Consider the following 19,063-nt stretch of genomic DNA (forward strand, 5'->3'; position numbering starts at 1 on the left):
TGCCCGATTTTAATTTTCATCAGCAAATTTAATCTGTGGAGTTATTTTCCCTTCCTCCCCCTCCCCTTCCTCTCCTCCGCGCTTTATACAGAGAATTTGATCATTTCTCCCAGGAGCTCGGCACCATTAACATTCACTTCCAATGCGTGCGAGCTGCGCTGCATCACCAAGCGCTGCCGGCTCCGGTACCCGACCCCGGCTCAGAGGGGACCTGGGCATCAGCTTCTCCCTCCCACAGCCCGGCCTGGGAGAGCCCCCCTGCCCCCCCGACTCCGCATCGGGCTGCCCCGGCACAGCAAAGGAAGGTGGGATTCTGGCCACCAGCTTTGCTCCGCTGGAGCTTGAGCTTTCCAAGAAAACGAAAGCCGAGGGGCTCTGGGAAGAGCACCCAAGCCAAGAGCACGGCCAAGTCTTGCAAGATTTGGTGTTGTAAGTCACACAGATTGGTAACCTGGGGCTTTGCCAGAGTCACGTAAATTTGCAGGCTTTGGGTTTTCATTAATGAAGGTTAACAAACAAATTATTATTATTATTATTATTATTATTATTATTATTATTATTATTATTATTATTATTATTATTTAGTATTAATGCTATTAAATATTGCAGTCCAGGCTGCCTTCTCCAGCAATAGCACTGGGGAGCCGCAGTTGGCACAGCCTTATCCAGCTGGCACCGTGCTGGCCGTGCGCCTCAGCTCTGTATGGACTATAGGTCTGTGTGCTGTAGATCCACGTGCAATGCGTGTAACCTATATGGGAAGCAGCCTGTGCTGAGACTTTGCTTTCTTTGCTTAGCTGAGGTCTGAAGGGGGCCCGAGAGCTCGGGCAATTGGGAAGGGAGGAAACAGGGAGCCTGATGGGTTTAACGCCTGGCTGGAGCGTGGTGGGGAGCGCTGTCACCCGTGCCCAAACCCAGCCAGGTTTCACGCCTGGGGTTGCCCAAAAGCCTTTTTGACGCCCGTTTCAGACCTTTCTCTCCTCCGCAGCTCCCCCAGCAGCAGCGCTAACCGATGTGCAGCCACCGGCTTTGCATCCAAAGGGATGCTGATGGGCAGCGGCAGCAGCCCCGCGGAGGGAAAAGGGACTTCTGCAGCAACTGCTGCCCTTCGGATTTAATTGAAGGCAGCGGTGGCAGCGCCTGCCTGTGTGCAGGCACAAAAGCCCACCTGCGCCCACCGCACTTAACCATTTCCTTCCTGGACAGGAGCCCTCCCGGGGTGTCCCGCCTGGGAAATGAAATCAGCTCCGAATGGGAAGTGCAACTGAGCCAGCCCAGCCCAGGAAGAAAAAAGCAGCAAAAGAAAAACAAGTTCAGAAGCTGGAACGGAAAAGAAAGGTTAAACCCTGCGTGTGCTGCCATCCCCGTCACCCCACAGCTCGTCCCAGGCAGGAGCTGAGGCGAGGACGAGCCTCGCGCTGCCGCACGCCCTTAGAAATAGCTGAGATGGTTGGTTTGTCCCACCAAGGCTGTGCAGAAAGGAGTGAATTTTGCTTTAGCAGGATTCCTGCTTCAACACAGCCCTTTTTTTTTTTTTTTCCTCCTTTCTGGCTATGGAGAAGGGAGCAGCCGGGTGCTGAGCCCGCCACAGCCCAGCCGTGCTGCCGGGCGAGGGCAAAGAGGCGTTAGCTGCGATGAGGAGCCAAGCACTTTATTTTTAGTCTCAGTTTAACAAGTATTAATTAATAAGAGTGTAAATGCTAATGCCGAGATGACAGAAACGGTGTTGCCTGAAATGAATGTTTGGGACTTGTCTGTGCCAGGATTTACAGCCGGGTGGGTTCATGGGGGCTAAGTCATTGTTCAAACTGCAAGGATAAGCCGGCTTGCTACCGCTGAGCCCAGCGTTGGCTGTGCTGCAATGGGATGTGCCGGGGGCTCGGGGCTCTGCCGGGGGCTCGGGGCTGGGCTCGGGGCTGGCTCCCCAGCAGTGCCTCGCCATGCCACGCCAGTTCGTCCCTCCCTGGCAAAAACCCCCAGGAGGTTTTGCAAAGTGTGGGTCATTTTAAGTCTCTCCCCGTCGGGGCTGAGTGGGTGCAGGGTCACGGCTTGCAGAAGGATTTATCAGCCCAGTGGAGACTTAAGTTTGGGGAAAAAAAAAAAATCTTTTGCCCCCGGTCAAGTCCCTCTGTCCTGCCCGACCCCTGCCCGGGCTTCTTGCCCCGAGAGCTCGGCTTGGCCGAAGGGTTGAGAGGAGACTCGGGAGAATGAGGAGGTGAAGAAATACCCCTGGGCAGCAAGACACAGTGAGTTTTGGCCCATCAGCACTAACACGCTGGCTGGGTTTGTCGGCATCACAAAAATGGTGAACTTGAAGCTCCGTCAGTATGTGGAGTTATCAGGATGCGAAGGCCCAGTGCCTGCGGCGCTTGCCCAGGGCACGTGGGGCTGGAGACCTCCTGCCCACGGGGGGAGCGCGGGGGCCGGTGCTGGGGGCACAGGGCAGCGGGTGGGAGAAGGAGGGAGTGGGGCTGCGTGTGGGGAGCTTATCCTGGCTGCGAGGCGGTTTGGTAAGTCAGAGGTTTCCAGTGAGCTGTGGCCCCTGCGCTGTGAGCTGGGGTGAGGGCGGTTTGGGGTCCCGTGGCCCTGCTCACCTGGGACGGTGGTGGTGGCAGAGCACGGGAGGCCGACTAGCATGGCCGGTGCAAGTTGGGCACATGCCATGCTTCCCTGGGAGCCAGGGAAACTGCTCAGTGTGCACACTGCATCCTCCAAGTGCTCATGCTGCATCCTCCCACTGCACACTGCGTCCTCCCCAGAGTGCTCGCTGTATCCCCCCAGCACATGAGCTGGGGCAGAGGTGGGAGCTGGCAGGACTGCAGGCACCCCGTGGGGGGGACCGGGTCCCCCATCCTTCCCGTGCCAGGAGGGCTCCCCTTCACCAGAGGGTGCTCGGCTGCCATTTCGGGAAAGCCGGAGAGGGCTGAGCTGGTTTTCTTCAAAGGTCTGGAAGGATACAGCACTGCGAGTGTGCAGGGAGGTGTCACGCTCGCCAGGGTGTGATGGGAGACACGGTGGTTCAAGGTGGGAGGGTCACAGGGTGGGATGCTGGGGTGCTGCATCGGGGCTCAGCAGTGCCAGAAAACCCCTGGTCTGGGGGTTTGGGTGACCCACTGGAGCCACCCTGGTCACTGGAGCTGGGTGCTTGGCTGCTGCCACCCGCAACGGTGGGAGCTTGGGAATTAGAGCGAATTATTCAGTCCCCCCCACATCCAAGCCAGCAGGTAGCCCTGTGCCGGGGTCACCCCTGCCTGCACAGCACAGTCCCGGGCAGGCAGAGCCGAGTCGCGGGGTGAAGATGCTCCGGGCTGGCCCCTCACAGCCCCTCGCCACCCCACAGGGACCCAGCCGGGGCGCTGGGGGCCGCACGAGAAATTCCCACCCACAGCCTCACCAAAACCACCCGCTGCAGCCGGGCCCAAGGCACCTTCCCGTGGGCTGGGCACCGCCGCCCTGGGGCCGGCGTGGTTCGGTTCGCCGGGGAGGGATGCGCGGGCGGGATACGTGGCCATGGCGCAGGCTCCCTGCTCGGGCTGGCTCCCCCAACGGCACGCTGCCATGCTGTTCTTCAGCGGCTCCGTTCGTATCATCGAATTTTAATTTAGTTAGTTGAGTTCTTTAAACAGTGTGAACTTGCTAAGCGCTTTGCATATTTTATACTCATGAATAACATTTATCAAACAGAAAGTACAATTAATCAAAGAGGGGAGCTTTTGTAACTCGGAGCGGTTTGTATTCTCCCTCTTTCTCCCTGCCGTGTGCTTTCCGCCACGTCTCCCTCCTCTTCCTCCTCTTCCTCCCCACTGCCCCGCACCAGCCGCGGAGCCGGGGCGGCTTCACTGTGCACTACACACACGTACATATTCTTTCTCTCGCCCTCTTCCCCCCCACCATACCATGTACACCATACATAAATATGTGAAGATACGTTTTATATATGTGTATATATATTTGTGTGTGTGCATATATATGCGCATATATCCATGTGCGTGTATCTATATGCATATACCTATATCTATCTGGTGTGTAAATATATGTGTATATATGTATGGTGTATATGGTATGCTGTATACAATGTAAGTATGTATTATATATAGGCATAAATGGTCCATTTACACTATATATATGTATAGATACACACGTATACACAGTTATTATACTCACATTATACACAGTGTATAGAGAGAATATATCTATTATCTACTATCTAGTATATAGCATACAGTTTATAGTATATAGCATATATTACACTATATATAATAAATACATTTTATATATTTCGGGCTGCTGGGGGGTTTCAGCAGTGTCGGTGGTGATGCTTCAGCCTCCAGGTGAGAGCCAGCAGCCGAGGGAGCGAGGTGGGATGGACGGTCCCAGCCCCGAGCCGCGCTGGGCGGCCGCCTGGCCAGCAGAAGCATTCGAGTAGCTCCGTTTGGGGACAGCGAACGGTGGCTGGTGACAGGGACACCAGAAGCCCTGACAAGCCTCCTGGGCATGAGTGCGGCCGCAGCCTCCCCGCCCGCGTCCCCTCTCCTTGCCGGGTGCTGGGGATGAGGTACGGACCAGAGGTTGCTTTCAGGACAAACAGCAAAGGGACGCTGGCCTCTGTCCCCAGGACGTGAGTATTTATTATAAGGGCAGGATCACCCAAACCACATCGGGTTTTGGCTCCGAAGGCCCCGGGGCAATGCGGGGGTACCCGGCAAAGGGCTAACACCGGTGCTGGAAGATGAGAAGTGATGGAGCATGGCTGGCGCGAAGGGACCCACGTCTCTGCCACCCCTCCGAGCGCCTTGGCGGCTCTTGGTGAGCGGGGAGAAGCCCTGACCTAATTTATTCCGACTTCCCAAGCCTTGGCCACGGTGCGGCAGAGGCAGCTGAAGGAGCCGGGCGAACGTGGACTCAGGGGCCAGTTTGGCCGGGGTCAAACCCCGCTGCCTTGGCAAAGCACAGGAGGTGGGAGCATCCCGTGTGGTTCCCAGCAAAGTACCTCAGGGCTTTTCCCAGGGCCTCGGAGGGCTTCGTTGCTCTATTAATTGCCATTAATGGCAGCAAACGGGGCAGCAGGCGCCCGCCCGGACCCAGGTTAAATGCCGACGAGGGAAGGGCTGTGCCGGCGCTGCAGGACCTGCCTTGCAAATCACCTGCAACAACATGTACCATCCTGGTCACTTCTTCTCAAAAATGATAGTGCAAAATTAATTAGAATTAATTAATCAGAAAAGGGTAATAAGGGTGATTAAGCACCTGGGGAAAAGAAAAAAAAAAATATTCCTGAAGAGCGATTGCAGCGCCGGTGATTACCTTGAAAGGCAGCGAGTGAGCGGGAGCAGGAGAAGAGTGTGCAGGGAAACAAATGGGCTGGAGAAGAGGGTCTGGGGGGTGTTTTCTGTCTCGTCGCACAAGGAATTACCGAGTGACAAGATTGAAACCGGTCGGAGGAAAAGCATTTCCCGGCAGCAGCGACCACGGGGAGGCAGCTGAGCCGAGGAGGGGAGCGGGCGGCTCTGCAGCGCGGTGCTGCCACGTTTTGCAGACTTGGCTTTGCACAAACTGGCCCCAAGGTTGGACCCGTCTCCAGCAGAGAGCGGGGCTCAACAGGGCGTCCTCGATGGTGGGACCCTCGTCCCCAGCCCTGGCCCTTTGCTGGGCTCAGGAGCGTGGCAAGACAAGGGACGCTCAACTGATTTCTTTTTCCTCTCTTAATTTTCAGCCACACTCTGTTGCCTTAATAATAATAATAATAATAATAATAATAATAATAATAATAATAATAATATAAAATCAAGGGGAATGTTTGCAAGTGAGATTGTCCCCCGGTTCAAGGCAACCGCTGCAGGTTTCATTGAAACCTGAAGGGTCAACGCAGAGCCCCAGCCCCGGGGGGGGGGGGGGGGGGGGGGGGGGAACGGGAGCACCGTCCCCTCCCTGCCACCGCAAAGGGCTTTGGTGGTGGGGAAGGATGGAGCGGGAGGCTGGGGCTTAATGGAAAGGGTCTGCATGAGCCCCAGTGCAGTAAGGTGAAAAAAAAAAGGAGAAAAATGTCTTTCTTGGGAAGCAGGGGGAGCAAATACTGCAGGCTCCTGTGGGAAATAGGTGGCATGGATGAGATGCGGATGCCCCATGGCCTGCTTGAAAATGCAGGTGACGACCAGAGCGATGCAATGGCCGCTGGTGGCTTCAGTGAGGGGAAAACTGATGGGTTTTGGTCATTAAGGTGCCTGTGCATGGGGGACGCTCGGTGCCAGCTCACCCCCATGCACCTCCCCAAACACCACCCCATCCCGGGAGCAGCCGGGGGCTGCTGCCCTGTGCTCAGTGTCCCCTCCCCGGTGACAGATAGCCTCATTTCCTTAAAATCTGGAAAGCAAAATGGGGCAAAAGCAGTGCTTTCTGTGCTTAGAGATGCTCTCGCTGCATCCCCAACTCGGCAGCCGACTAAACACACGCGCCCAGCCCCTGCCATCAGCCCCCGCCTCGGGTCGCTGCTGCCCCCAGCATGCTTGGGCCCTTTCGCGGGGACCTGGGTGCCCAAAAGCTGTCCCGGGGTGACAGCTGCTCGTCCAAAGGTGGGGGTCTCCCTTCGCTTTCCACATAGGCACTGTGGAAGGATGGCAAGGGGCTCTGGCACCTGGTTGTGCCATGGATTTTTGGATGGCCATGGGGTGAGCAGCTCTCTTTTGGGGACAGCAAGTGCTTGCTGGGGCCATTAGGACATTTTGTGGTGTAAGTGGGTGCTGGCTGGGTGGGAGTGGGCCCCACTCCCCTGTGCCCAGGCAGCGTTGTCCCCGTTGCTGCTACCTTCCGACCGCTTTGGGTGATTTCAAGCAGATTTTTGTTCCTACAGGTTTTGTGCAAGTCAGTGTCCGGGCGAAGGTGAGGGAGGGGCCGGTGCCCTGCTGAGGGAAGGACTCACGCCGTATTAGACACCAGAGAATCCACAGCAGCCTCCTTTCCCGAGGGACACGGCCGCAGCCAACCCAGTTTTGTCACTGTCCCCACAGTCATCCCCTTGGGAAAGCCTCGGGCACCGCAGGTCCTCATCGATGGGAATGGGGGGGGGGGGTCAACCCCGTCCGGCTGGGGGTACAGACGGGAGGCGATGGGGTGGGATGTTCACCCTCGACCGCAGACCGTCACGGGGGAGGGAAGGAGGGAGGCAGCTTCCCCAAAGGGGATGGTCTCAGCTGCGTCCCGGGCTGCCAGGGTGCAGGGCAGAGGGGGCCGTAGCTGCGATGAACCTGTCAGGCCTCAGCTCCCCATGTTGGCCCGGCAGAACGGAGCAGGGCAGGGGAGGGTCGGGGACGGCACCTGGGAGCGGCGGGACCGGTGCCCCCGCCGGGGCGGAGGGTGGGCGCAGGTGGGGGATGGATGAGCGAGGGGTAGGTGCCGGGTGGGTGGGGTGCAGGTGCCCGGTGCGGGGGTGCAGGGTAGGTGGGGTGTCGGTGCCGGGGTATCTCCCGGTCCGGCTCCCCCCGGCCGGACGCAGCGAAGTTACCGCGGCGGCGGCGGCGGCGGCGCAACGGCGGGACAACAGCGCCCCCGCGCGACCGCGGCGGGACGGGACCGGACCGGGACGGGACAAGGACAACGGCGGGACAGGGACGGGGCAGCAGCGGGGCCGCGCCGGGGACAGGCGGGCGGCCCGACCCTGACACCCTCTCGGTTGCCAAACCCGGGTGGTCCTTTGTCACCCCAACCCCGCTGCCCTGCCACGGGCCCCGCCGCCCTCACCGGCGGCCCCGGGCCCTGCCGTCCCGGCGCCACCCCCGCCGTGCCACCCGCCGACGGGCTCCTGCGCCCATCTGCCCCCCCCCCCCCCCGGACAGCCGCACGGTGCCAGGCCGAGGGCCGTGGCGGGGGGCCTGGGGCGCAGCCCCCGGGCGGGGGGGCGGGGGGACGGCACGAAGCCCCGCCGGAGCCCGCGGGCAGCCCCGGGGCCGCTCGTGACACGGTGCGGGCACACGTCGGGGGCGCGGGGCCCCGCACCGGGGCGGGACGGGTCCCCCCCGCCCTCAGCCGCCACCCGCTGCTGCCCCGGACCCCGCCGCGGGTCGCGCCCGTCGGCCCCACAGCGGACCCCCCCCTCCCGGGGCGCCCTCCCGCGGACAGCCGGCGGGAGAGCGGGGGAGGGCCCGCCCCCAGGTGACCTCACCCTGACGTCACGGCGAACGCCACCGCCTGGTTGGTGCCCGCGGCCGCCCGTCACGGTGGTGGGCGGGAGGGGGGGGCGGGGGGAGACAGAGCGCGGCCGCCGCCTGAGGTAACCGGGGGGAGCCGGGGGTCGCGGCCGCCCGGCCCGAGGGAGCGGGCGGGACCGGGCACCCCCCGTCCCCGGGGCCGCTCCGCCGCCCCGTGCCCGCGGCGGCGGGGGGGGCCGGGAGGGGCCGGGGAAGCTGCCGGGGCCGGATCCGGCCCCCCCCCCGGCGGGCAGGGTGCAGCCCGGCGGCCTGCGGGGCTCCCCGGGGGGGGTCCACGCCGTAGCCCTGGAGCACCGGCGGTCCCCAGTCCCGAGCTGGGGGTGCCGGGGAAATGGCTGGTTTAGGCCTTGAACCAGGAACCGCCCCCTCGCACCCCCACGGGCAGGGCTGGTGTAACCCCCCCCTCAGCCCCCGGGGAGGGGACCCCAGTACCGCCCGTGGCGGTGCACACACCCCCCCACTCGTCGTGGGGACCCCTCCACCCACGCACCCCCTTTCCCTGCCGCCCCCCAGCCTGCAAACGGCCCCAGGGGTTGGGGAAGGGGCCCCACACTGGGGTGACCCCCCCCACCCCGAAAGCAGAGGGGGCCGGTATGACCTCCCCCCAGCAGCGGAGGTCTGTGGGGCGAGTACCTGCCTTCACCTGCCCGCATGTCAGCTGGGGAGCTGCCACGTTTCGGGGGCTCTCAGGGCAGTGGGAAGGGGAGGCGCCAGCACCGGGGTCCACGCTGGTGGGTAGAGTCGTCTCACAGGGTCATCCCACTGGGTGCTCTTGACCTGTGCCGGTGGCCCGCGACACCCTGAAAAACACCACCATGGAGTCGCCCATTTGAACTCGGGGCCACGGAAGGGGTGACACTGCCGGGAAGGCGAACCGGGGTCCCAACCCATGAGATCAGACAGCAGTGCTGCCTGAAGTGGGGCCAAAACCCTCCTCCACGCACCGGCTGCACCCGTGGCTCAGCTTCCTGATGCCTCCGAGCTATGGGGAGCACCAGCTCCTGCCCCCCAACTGCCCCAGGAGGGTGCCCGTGGGGTCGGGGCGGCTCTTACCTCTGGCTCCCTGGGGCTGCGGTCGGCCTCACTCACGCTTGCGGGACTAAAGGTGTGATTTGGGACTAAAATCCCGTCTTTTTTTCCTCTAGATCACAGCGCAGACTGGCTCCCGGCCCCACCGAGCCAAACTGGATTTCAACCAGTGATCTGTAAGGTGAGATGCTGTGTCCCCCTGCTCTGTCCCTGGGCTGTTCAAGACCATGCGGGGCCACCAAAACTGCCTAAGCTGCCATAGAAAAGGTTTTGTGTCTAATGGGATATTTGCCAGCAAATTCAAGCCACGAACACTATATATTTCTTTATTTGTAAAGGTGTTTGAAGTCCTTGAATTTACCCTTTGGCCACCTTAAATCTAGTTTCTAATCCCCAGCGCAGTTAATCAAATCCACAGTGGTTTGAATTATGAGATGTCTGGGGGGGATTTATAGCTTGTATTGCTGATTATGCCTTGACTTTATTATATTGCAAATATCTAACTTATGGTCACGGCTGAGATTTACAATCCTCAGGTAGGTGCTTAGGATAACTTTTAGCAACTCCAGGTGTAATTGGAGGTGACTGATGGGGCTGTCGCCACAGATAAACATGTAATCTGTAAAACGTTAAGACAGGAAAAGAGGCGGTGGAGTAGGTGAAAAGGGTGGGTCAGCCTTAAAAAATATAATATAATTGGGTGTATTGCTGAGCAAGGCTCTGGGATGCCTGGTCTGGCTGAAGCATCCCTGCCCAGGAAAGGGTTTTGGGCTTGTTGGTCTCCAGAAAATACCAGGATTTAGATCTTTGTTCCTTGTTGCTCTCAGCTGAAGGTTTTTAGGGTTTGAAATAGCTCTGGAGAGAGGGAAAGGGTGATAAAACAGAAATTGGGGTACTCACAGAGCTGGCGCCCTGCAGTTCAGGGGGGCCTTTACGCCTGTGGCTCTTTTGGACCTGACTGGCGGTTTCTCCCCTGTCTCGGAGGAGCAGCGAGTCCTGCACGGGCCCGTGCCCCTCGGCCAGCATGACGAGCGAGGTGGTGGAGAACGAGTTTGAGTTTTACTCCAAGGCAGAGAAGTACTGGAAGGACGTGCCCGCCACGGTGGACGGCATGCTGGGGGGCTATGGCCACATCTCCAGCATCGACATCAACAGCTCCAGGAAGTTCCTGCAGAGGTTTCTGCGGGTAGGTGGCACGGTCATGCTCCCAAAGTCCCATCCTTCTCCCAGCACGGAGCTGGGCTCTTCCCTCTGAGTTGCTCCGTGGGATCCTCCGTTGCGTGCGTGCTGGGAGAGCTTTGCCCTGCAATGGGTCCCCCATACCCCAGCCCCATCCCGTGCAGTTGCCCCATTTCTCCTCTGTGGGTACCTCGTGGTGGGATTCAGCCCCTCATGGTTGTTGTTCCAGGATGGCCCCAACCGGACGGGGACAACCCGTGCTCTGGACTGCGGGGCGGGCATCGGCCGGATCACCAAGCGGCTGCTGCTGCCCCTCTTCAAGACAGTGGACATGGTGGACGTGACGGAGGACTTCCTCACCAAGGCCAAGAGCTACCTGGGAGAGGAGGGCAGGCGGGTGCGCAACTACTTCTGCTGCGGCCTCCAGGACTTCAGCCCCGAGCCAAACTCCTACGATGTCATCTGGATCCAGTGGGTCATCGGTGAGGGTCACTCGGCTTGTGGGGGTCTCACCAGCCTGTCTTCCGTCCAGCTTCCCCCGAGGGGCAGGTGCCCCACGCACTGGGGAGAGCTTTGGGCAGGAGAGCTTGAGGTCTGCGTTAAGGATGAGCATCACAGCATGGGTGGGAGGCTGGGTTGGGGACCTGCCCTCCGTGGGCACTACAAGGGCAATTGCACTGTGGGGTCTTTTCCCCCCAAGCCGTCGGAGGTCAGGGCAGAGGTGTGGGTTGGATGGAGTTGGATAGAACCCGTGGGACACAAGTTGGACACCCCCAAGCTAAAGCTTTCACCTGCAAATGGCTCAAGTATTTGGTTGCCTGGATCAGGAGGGATCCCAACCGCAGTCTCCTGGTCTCCTCCCCTCGTATCACATGCTGCCTGGCGGTCCTGCCGCAGTCACCCCGTGCCCTCTAACACCCGCTCTGCCCCTCCAGGACACCTCACCGACAACCACCTCTCTGACTTCCTGAAGCGGTGCCGTGCCGGCCTGCGGCCCAACGGCATCGTGGTCATCAAGGACAACATGGCTCAGGAGGGCGTGATCATGGACGATGTGGACAGCAGCGTCTGCCGGGACCTGGACGTGGTCCGTAAGATCATCCGCCGAGCTGGGCTGCACCTCCTGGCCGAGGAGCGCCAGGAGAACTTCCCCGATGAGATCTACCACGTCTACACCTTTGCCATGAGATGAGGGTGGCTGGCAGCAGGAGAAGGTCTCTCCGGGGCCAGCTCGGAGCACGGGCCAGCACGGTGGTTCCTGCCGGGGCCGGGAGGGGTGAGGACTGTGCCTTCACCGCGGGGTGGTGGACGGCGGTGAGGGTGTCGTGGCTCCCTCTCTCCAGGGCTGGTGACGAGGAGGGGACTTTGTCTTCCAAGTTGCTGCTGTTTGTGAAAAGAGGTTTGCCAAATACATTTTCCTGCTGTTGCACTTCTGCATGTGGGCTTTGTCAGACGCAGTGTTGGCTTGATGCCACCTTCGGGGGCTCTGTACGGGAGCAAGAGGGTCTCCCCTGCAAGAGGCGTGCTCCGTGGGCACCAGCAGGTTGCTGATGCCAGTCGGACAGGGCTCCTGTTACCGAACAGGAGCTCAGAGCGCCTCTGTGAGTGTCTGGGCTCCCTTCCTCGCTTGGGTGTTTGACCCTTTCCCACTCTTGAACTTGCTGCTGCTCACAGCAACAAGCTGGCTAAGGCAAATGGGAGACATCTCTGCCATTTCCCCACGGTGGGGTGGGGAGGCAACACCAGGTTCTGGGGCTTGGTGGGGGCCTCTCCTTTAAACCCATGAGCAGGTCTCCCACATGTGCAGCAAAAAGGGAGGTGGATGTGATCCTGGGCCCCCCACCTCCTCCTCCAGGGATAGGGGTAACCCAGACAAAGCCCTGCAACCCTGGGAGAGAACTGGTGTGCTCTGGGTGTTAACGGGGCACCCGCTCCGAGCTGCCTCCGGACCCCCCCCCAGCCCGTTACCGCAGGCTCACGGTGATGCCCAGCACCTTCCGCTCCAACACTACAGCTGTTCCCCCAGCACCCCACACCATCACCCGGCTTTAGCGCTCCCATCTCCTCCTTGGCCACATCCACTTCATTCTGCCCAAGTCTGGTCACGTGCTTGTGCCAACCTAATGCAGCCAACGCAGCCAACGCAGGGCACGACAGCTTGCCGGCTGGGTGAGAAGATCCCCATCCCTCCAGCTGGGCTCACACACGATTCCCCCCCGTCCCCGCAGAGCCCTCTCCTCTGCCCCGGCTCTCCTGCAGAAGAAACAAGCCCCTTGTCGTTATTACAAAAGGCCTCGTTTAATTGCTTATTTCCCATTCCAGACACCAAGGGAGCATTTGATCACATCATGATTATTTTTTTTTTAAACATCAATTCATCAAGATGCACAGCTCCAGTTCCACGGGGTGGGAGAAGGTAAAACACAGATGCTGCCAGGAGGGCAACGGGGGGGAGACAACCCTTCTGCAGCCAAACCGCCCGTGGATCCCAGATCCACCTGCTATAAATGGTACCTGCTCAGAATAGATTTTTTTTTTTTCCTCTTTTCATCCTCTTCTGCATCTGTCCCCCACGACAAACAAAAAACAAACAACAAAAATGTGGGGGGCTCAGCTCTGCGGCCAGTCTTTGGCATGTCACGAGGAAGCAGATGCCTAGAAGGGGGAGCCAGACAGCTGTGGCAAGGCTGGGACATGGGACCTCCGTGTGCAGCCCCACAGTTTGCAGGTTCCAGTAGCGGGTTGGAAAAAAAACCAAGTCCTGCTGCAATTTCTCGTTGCTGGGAAGGAGGCACTGGAGACCAAGGTCCTGGGAGCAGTCAGCAAGGGAAAGAGCCAAGGAACGGGGAGGGAGGCACAAGGCACTCGGCAGTTAGCCGCCTGTTCCTTGTCCTTGCACAGGGAACACACCACGAAGCCAAGAAACATCCATTTATCTGTTTTGGAGCCCAGCACCTCCGAGATGTCCTTGGCGGATGGTCCTCTGTGCCGGGAGGACGGGGTGCTCCCAGCAGAAACTCAGAGGGTGCCGAGCAGCCGGCCACTGCTGCCAGCCCCGCTTGCCCTCACCCCCCGTCACGCTCCTGGTTTCAGAAGACTGCGTGAGCAAGGAAGGCATCCACACCCATGCGGAGATGCCGGACCTGCCTCCACCACGGCCGCTCCCACCAGCGGGACCGAAGGCAGGAAACCAGGACACAGATGCCAGCACGCTCCTGGCACGGGGAACACCTCTTCTCCCAGCACCCCGAAGCATCTCACGACTCCGCCGCTCGCCTAAGGCACTGCTTCACCCACCCCGGACCCGGCAGGGCTGGAAAGAGAGGGGACAGGGCTGCCTGTCCAGTCACACCACCCCAGCCGCCCCACCGGTCCTGCCCACCAGGCCTTTTCTTAAAAATCCTTTTCTTAAAATCCACACAAGCCAGCCCTCTGCCCCAGTATCCGGCTCCCCGATGCCCAGGGGTTCTCTTCACCCCCAGGGACCACGGGGCTCTGCCCCCCTCCCCACCACGCACCCCAGAGCAACAAGGCCTCCACAGACGTACGTGCAGCATCATGCTCAGAAAAGCACACCCCCCAAAAATGCAGCAGAGACGGACACCGTGGGCAGCGCTGGCCAAGCTGTGGGCGCACGGACAGCGTGTGGACAGTCCACCTCTTGCGGAGAAAACTGGCTCAGAGCAGAGATTTAGTGGCTGTAGGCACACCACGACCGTGGAGGGGGGGAGACGGAGAGGCATTAGTTAGGCTCAGAGGTCCTCGTGCCCGGCAGCAGTGTGGTCAATGAGGAGGTACCACTTCAGCCTGTCTGGAAGAGGAAGAGCCTTGATTTTGACATCTACTGGCCACGGTTTAAGGCGCTGCCGGATAAACACCCTGCAGAGATGTTTCAGTGCCTGTGGGGAGCGCTCCAGCTGCTTCAGAGAGCAGAAGAGAGTCCTGATCTTCTCCCCATGGTACCTACAGCTGCTGGTGTTGACCTCAAAGTTGCTGGGCAGCTGGATGGCTTGTGAACTGGCCATCATGAGCTCCAGCAGAGTCTGACCCTTCTGGATGAGGTCTGTAGAGAAGCTGTCATCTTCGGAGACACTAAGGTGCGAGCAGAGGCACTCAAAGACAATGTGGAAGCCCGACCAGCAGGAGGGACCGTGGAGGGAACAGTTGTAGGCAGCACCCGACTCCAGCAAGAACCGCAGCAGCGGGAAGTGGCGTTTGAAGCTTTTGAAGCAGAGGTGGGTGAGGGACTCAGGGGCCGGGCACTCGCTGGGGTTGGCACCGTGGGCCAGCAGCAGCTGTGTGACACGAAAGCAGAAGCGATTGGTCACCTGTGCCTCCTCAGCGTTGCTGCACACCATCTCTCCCAGCAGGAAGATGACGTAGGTGAAGACAGTGTCACCTTCTTTGGTGGTGGCTCTGACATCTGCACCTGGAGAAAGGGACAGAGAACGTAACCGGCATTGCAGACAACGAGGCCAGGACAGTGCTAACCCCGGCACTGCTAGGATTTACTCTTGCTCAAGTGGAAACACAGAAGAGTTGAGAAGGCAGTGCCCGGTGCTGTACGAAGAATCAGCCAGCGCTAGGCCTGGAGGGATTGTGCATGGAGAGGGGAGAAGGTTGCCCTCACCTCCTTCCAACAGGAGACGGATGCTCTCGGTGTTGTGAATCTGGACACCGTCACTGCTGGCCAGGGCGTGCAACAGCGCTGTCTTTCCTGCAATGGAGCAATCGGTCAGTCAGATGAAAACAGGGTGACACCCCGAAAGGCAGGAAGGAAAACAATCCACCCCGCCAACCAGACAGCCAAACATGGGGAGAAACAGCCCTTCCCCTTCGGGCAGGCTCCCGCTGTCCCCGTGATGGTGCACAGCTGTGGGGACAGGGTCACAGGCCACACGTGCGGGGTTGGCGGTGGCCCCAGAGGGCACACATGCCACGGCAGAGTGGGATTTAGAGTGCGCGGGCACCGCAGGGCTACGGAGGCACAGCCCCGTCCCATCTCCCATGGACTGCACAGAGCTGGTTTCAGCCCCCTTCTGCACCTGACATGGCCAACACAGAAGGAGAAAGCACAGAGCACCAGGGAGGTTCTGCAGCCTGCACCCAACTTCCAAACCAGTTAGTTTACAACCAGAGATCATTCGCAGCAGCAAGACGGAAGGACCCAGACCCCGTGCCCCGCTCTAGCCCACCCATGAGGGCTGACTGCTGGGAGCACCCGGGCTGGGGGAGCCGGACGGGGCACACGGACCGTTTTTGTCAGCTGCGTTGACATCGGCCCCCAGCTGAAGCAGCCGCTGGAGGCACGGCAACCGCTCGGGCTCCTCGCTGGCCAGATCGAGGGGACTGCTCTCATGGATCTGCACAGAGCAAGAGGAAAAAAACCACTAGTAAGTATTAAAGACTATTTGTGAGTGCCTCCGGAGAGTCACTGCTGAGACTTCATCATGGCCAACGTAAGAGCGTTATTTCAACCCATCCCCAAAAATAAAAGTGAACCTTCCCCGGTGTGTCCACAGGGAGAGGTTTGCCTACCCCAGCCTCCTCCCACCCATCGCTCCACGGCAGAGGCAGGTTTGCTCGGCCAAAGGCAACCTGAACTTCTGCCACAGCATCGGAGCACTACGGACAACAGGCACAGGAGGTCGCCAAGGGGAAGAGGCATGCAGCAAAGCCCGGGAGGTGGGGAGCAGGGAGGGCTGTCCCCACAGGCCAGTCCCTTGCAGCTAAGTCTCAAGGGGGCTCAGCTTGGCCGTGCCCAGGCAGCTAAGCCCGTACCCGGTCTCTGCGGTTGATGTCAGCCCCGTGGCGCACCAGGAGCTCCACCATATCCGGCTGGTTGCGGAGCACTGCGATGTGCAGGGGGGTGTAGTAGGTGACTGGATCTGAGGACAAAAACACAAGAGTCAGAGAGAACTAAGGGCTTCCCCAGAACGGCCCTGACACCTGCCAGAAGTGGAAGGGGGCAGCTGGGGAGGGCCTTGAGAACACAGTGATGCCCGTGAAAGCAGGGCTGTCACAGACACCCCAGGTCCTGCTTTTGCAATGGCTCCATCTCTGGCAAAAGTCCTCAGAGGTTCAAACTGGCCCCCAAGGCCCCGGCCATCCCTCAGTCCATCCCTGCGGCTGGGTCTGGACAAGGGCTGCCACAAAGCGCACCCACGCTATCCCAGCAGAGTGGGGGTCTGAGCTGGCAGCACCCCCCTCCTCCTGCCCCAGCTATCACCGCCTCCCAGGGCAGCTTCTCACCAGCTGGTCCCTCCTGGCCAGCCCGAGGAACAGACCCAGGCCCAGCCCCCTCCTCACCGGCCTTACCTTCAAAGCTGAGGTCAGCTCCGAACTCCAGGAGGATTTCCGCGGCAGGGACGAGCCCCAGCTCGGTGACCTTCAGCAGGGCATAGCTCACGCCTTCCTGATAAAACGGGGAGTGGGTCTCCCTTTCCAAGACTCGCCTCACGGCTGAGAGCTGGCTCCTGTCGCTGCCCAGACAGGCAGGGCTTAAGACACACAAAAACAACCAGTTACTCAGCTGAACGGCACACATCTCAGGGGTGCGCAAGGGTCAAAGTAGCACCAGGGAAGAAGAAAACATCCCCGGTCTCCCCTCCTGTCTTGTAACCACCAGGTCTCTAACCTGTTGGCTGTGGGGTTACGCAGCAGCATCAGGGTCACAGCTGAACCCCGGTTTAGGTGTTATTGCCATGGGTCAGGCAGAAAGGGCTGTTCCTGGGGAGCACACGTAGTCCCCGTGTTTGCTCTGCTCCACCCCCACGTTCCCAAAGAACAGCAGCAAGAGGAGGGTCCGTGGGATGAGCTGCTCACCGGGACTGGGGTTTGTTCCCAGCCAGTGCTGTGTCTGACCTCGGCCGCATCGCGGAGCGGCCAAAGCGGGCGTTTAGCCCCGTCTAGTTACCTCTCAAGGGCGCTCTGCCTTTCCGCATCCTGTATCGCCAGCAACCCCAAGATCTCGTCTACCAGGGGCTGATACTCGAAGATGATCCTGCGGAAGCCGTGCAGGAAAGGCATCGTGCTCTGCTACGCGCACAGACCGTCCAGGGGCCTCCAGCATGGCACTGGCGTCCTCCCCCACGCAGGTCTCCGGCAGGCAGACCCTGGTGCTGCCTGGTTTCCAAAGGACTTTTTCCCTCCTTTTAAAACAAACGAGCCTTTCTAGCAGTTCTGCATTTCAAAAAAAACCCACAGCCCTCCTCCCTCCTTACGAAACGAAGGCCAGCGCAGGGATCTCCTCCCACACGCCACGGAGGTGTGTTCAAATTATCTCCTGCGCGCAGAGCCGCAAATTAGAGTTATCTGGGCGCAGGAAGAAAACACGCCAGGCGGAGGAGCCCGGGGCTCAGGGCAAACCACATTTGCAGAGGCTCTGCCACAAGCCCCCACACGCTGGGGGTGCCGGGGGAGGGCAGCCAGGGCAGAGAGGGGCTCCGAGTGCTCCGGGGCGCCTGCAACCAGCAAACCCCCGCCTGCTTTTTGGGGGGAGAGCAGGGCTGGAGCAGCCCCCGCAGGGCCGGGGGGGCCTCGTAACCCCCCGCGACCCACAGAAACCAGTCCAGGGGCCACCAACCCCCCCCCCCGCGACCCGCAGGAACCAGTCCAGGGGCCACCAACCCCCCCCCGCGACCCGCAGGAACCAGTCCAGGGGCCACCAACCCCCCCCCCGCGACCCGCAGGAACCAGTCCAGGGGCCACCAACCCCCCCTGCGCACAGGGCGGCAACCCTGGGGGGGACCTGAGAGGCCCCTAAATCTCACTGCGCCCCACGGGGGCAAGCGCAGAGGGCCCTAAACCCCCCAGCACCCCGGAGGGGGCCAACGCCAGGGGCCCCCGGGACCCCCCCGAGACGGCCTACAGCGGCCCCTCACCGCGCCGCACCCCGCGGGGCGAGGCCGGGGAGCGCCCGTAGGGCCCCCAAGCTCCACGGGGACGGGAACCGGAGGCCCCAGCAACCACCCTCCCCTCGCGGGGGTCGCCCCAGGGCTGAGACCGCCGCGACCCGCCGCCCCTCACCTACCCCGGCCCCGCCGCCGGAAGCGGAAGCCGCCGGTTGTGCCGGGTGGGGCGGGGCCTCACCGGGGCGGGGTCTCACCGGGGCGGGGCCTCACCGGGGCGGGGCCTCACCGGGGCGGGGTCTCACCGGGGGCGGGGATCTCACTGAGGCGGGGCTGCGGCGCGGCCGGCAGGGGGCAGCACGCGGCCGGGAGCGGCGCGCCGGGAGCGCGCGGGGGCGCGCGCGGCAGGTGGGCGGGGCCGGTCGCGGCGGGCGGTGTGTGCGGGCACGGGCCTGGGCACCCCCGGTGCGCCCCCCCCCCCCCCCTCCGGTGCACACACCCCCCCCCCCCCCGGTGCACGGCCCCGCGCTGCCCTCAGGGTGCGGGCACACCCTGGCGCACCGCCGCGGTGCACGCCCATCCGCGCAGGCAAGTCGCACGCTCCGCCCCGGGCGCGCGGCCCGGGCGCAGGTGTGCACGAGGCGTTTGCACACCCACGGAAGCGCACCCCCACCCGCGCACCCAACGTCCAGGGGCGCCCCCGCGTGCACGCGCAAGTGCACGAGCCTCCCCCCCCCCCCCCCCCCCCGTGCACCCGCCCGTGCACAGACGCACCGGCCCAAGAGGCACCGGCCCAGCCCCTCC

At 61.2% G+C, this 19,063-nt stretch overlaps 2 protein-coding genes across 6 annotated transcripts in view; one reads left to right on the top strand and one right to left on the bottom strand.

The window, feature by feature from the left end:
• The window catches only part of NTMT1 (N-terminal Xaa-Pro-Lys N-methyltransferase 1), a 104,125-nt gene extending 92,287 nt beyond the window's left edge, over positions 1–11,838 (top strand). Inside the window, exons 1-5 of one of the 3 annotated variants that reach the window (XM_076355532.1) lie at positions 7,017–7,036; positions 9,347–9,411; positions 10,221–10,416; positions 10,639–10,891; positions 11,345–11,838. In XM_076355532.1, coding sequence (XP_076211647.1) covers positions 10,255–10,416; positions 10,639–10,891; positions 11,345–11,601 — 672 coding nt within the window. In that variant the 5' untranslated portion in view covers positions 7,017–7,036; positions 9,347–9,411; positions 10,221–10,254 and the 3' untranslated portion in view covers positions 11,602–11,838. Of the gene's footprint in view, positions 1–7,016; positions 7,037–8,234; positions 8,264–9,346; positions 9,412–10,220; positions 10,417–10,638; positions 10,892–11,344 lie in introns of those variants that run through there. The other 2 variants (XM_076355530.1, XM_076355531.1) reach the window with 2 other exon arrangements.
• An 844-nt stretch (positions 11,839–12,682) lies between these two features.
• ASB6 (ankyrin repeat and SOCS box containing 6) lies at positions 12,683–18,474 on the bottom strand. 3 transcript variants are annotated; one of them, XR_012996763.1, is made up of 8 exons: positions 18,442–18,474; positions 17,326–17,560; positions 16,728–16,909; positions 16,191–16,297; positions 15,664–15,772; positions 15,040–15,126; positions 13,958–14,838; positions 12,683–13,722 (listed from the first exon to the last, which is right to left on the bottom strand). XR_012996763.1 is itself a non-coding variant. In XM_076355461.1 (7 exons), exons 2-7 carry the CDS (start codon positions 17,436–17,438, stop codon positions 14,162–14,164), a joined length of 1,275 nt encoding a protein of 424 aa, XP_076211576.1. In that variant the 5' UTR covers positions 17,439–17,560; positions 18,442–18,474; the 3' UTR covers positions 12,683–14,161. The 3 variants fall into 3 exon arrangements, 2 of the variants coding, with proteins under 2 accessions (XP_076211576.1, XP_076211577.1); XM_076355461.1 differs by having other exon boundaries at positions 12,683–14,838; XM_076355462.1 differs by lacking the exon at positions 18,442–18,474 and adding an exon at positions 18,293–18,355 and having other exon boundaries at positions 12,683–14,838.
• Between the last annotated feature and the right edge of the window lie 589 nt (positions 18,475–19,063).

This window comes from Aptenodytes patagonicus, chromosome 18 (genome assembly GCF_965638725.1).
Source record: "Aptenodytes patagonicus chromosome 18, bAptPat1.pri.cur, whole genome shotgun sequence".
In the NCBI taxonomy this organism is placed as follows: domain Eukaryota; kingdom Metazoa; phylum Chordata; class Aves; order Sphenisciformes; family Spheniscidae; genus Aptenodytes; species Aptenodytes patagonicus.

Bases quoted from the DNA above. Each gene is read 5' to 3' on its own strand.
- ASB6 (XM_076355461.1), bottom strand. From the start codon at position 17,438: ATGCCTTTCCTGCACGGCTTCCGCAGGATCATCTTCGAGTATCAGCCC. The intron at 15,127-15,663 runs GTCCGTGTGCCC...GCTCCATTGCAG, and splicing joins CAACGCAGCTGACAAAAACG to GAAAGACAGCGCTGTTGCAC. The intron at 14,839-15,039 runs GTGAGGGCAACC...CCCTTTCTCCAG, and splicing joins CCGTCTCCTGTTGGAAGGAG to GTGCAGATGTCAGAGCCACC.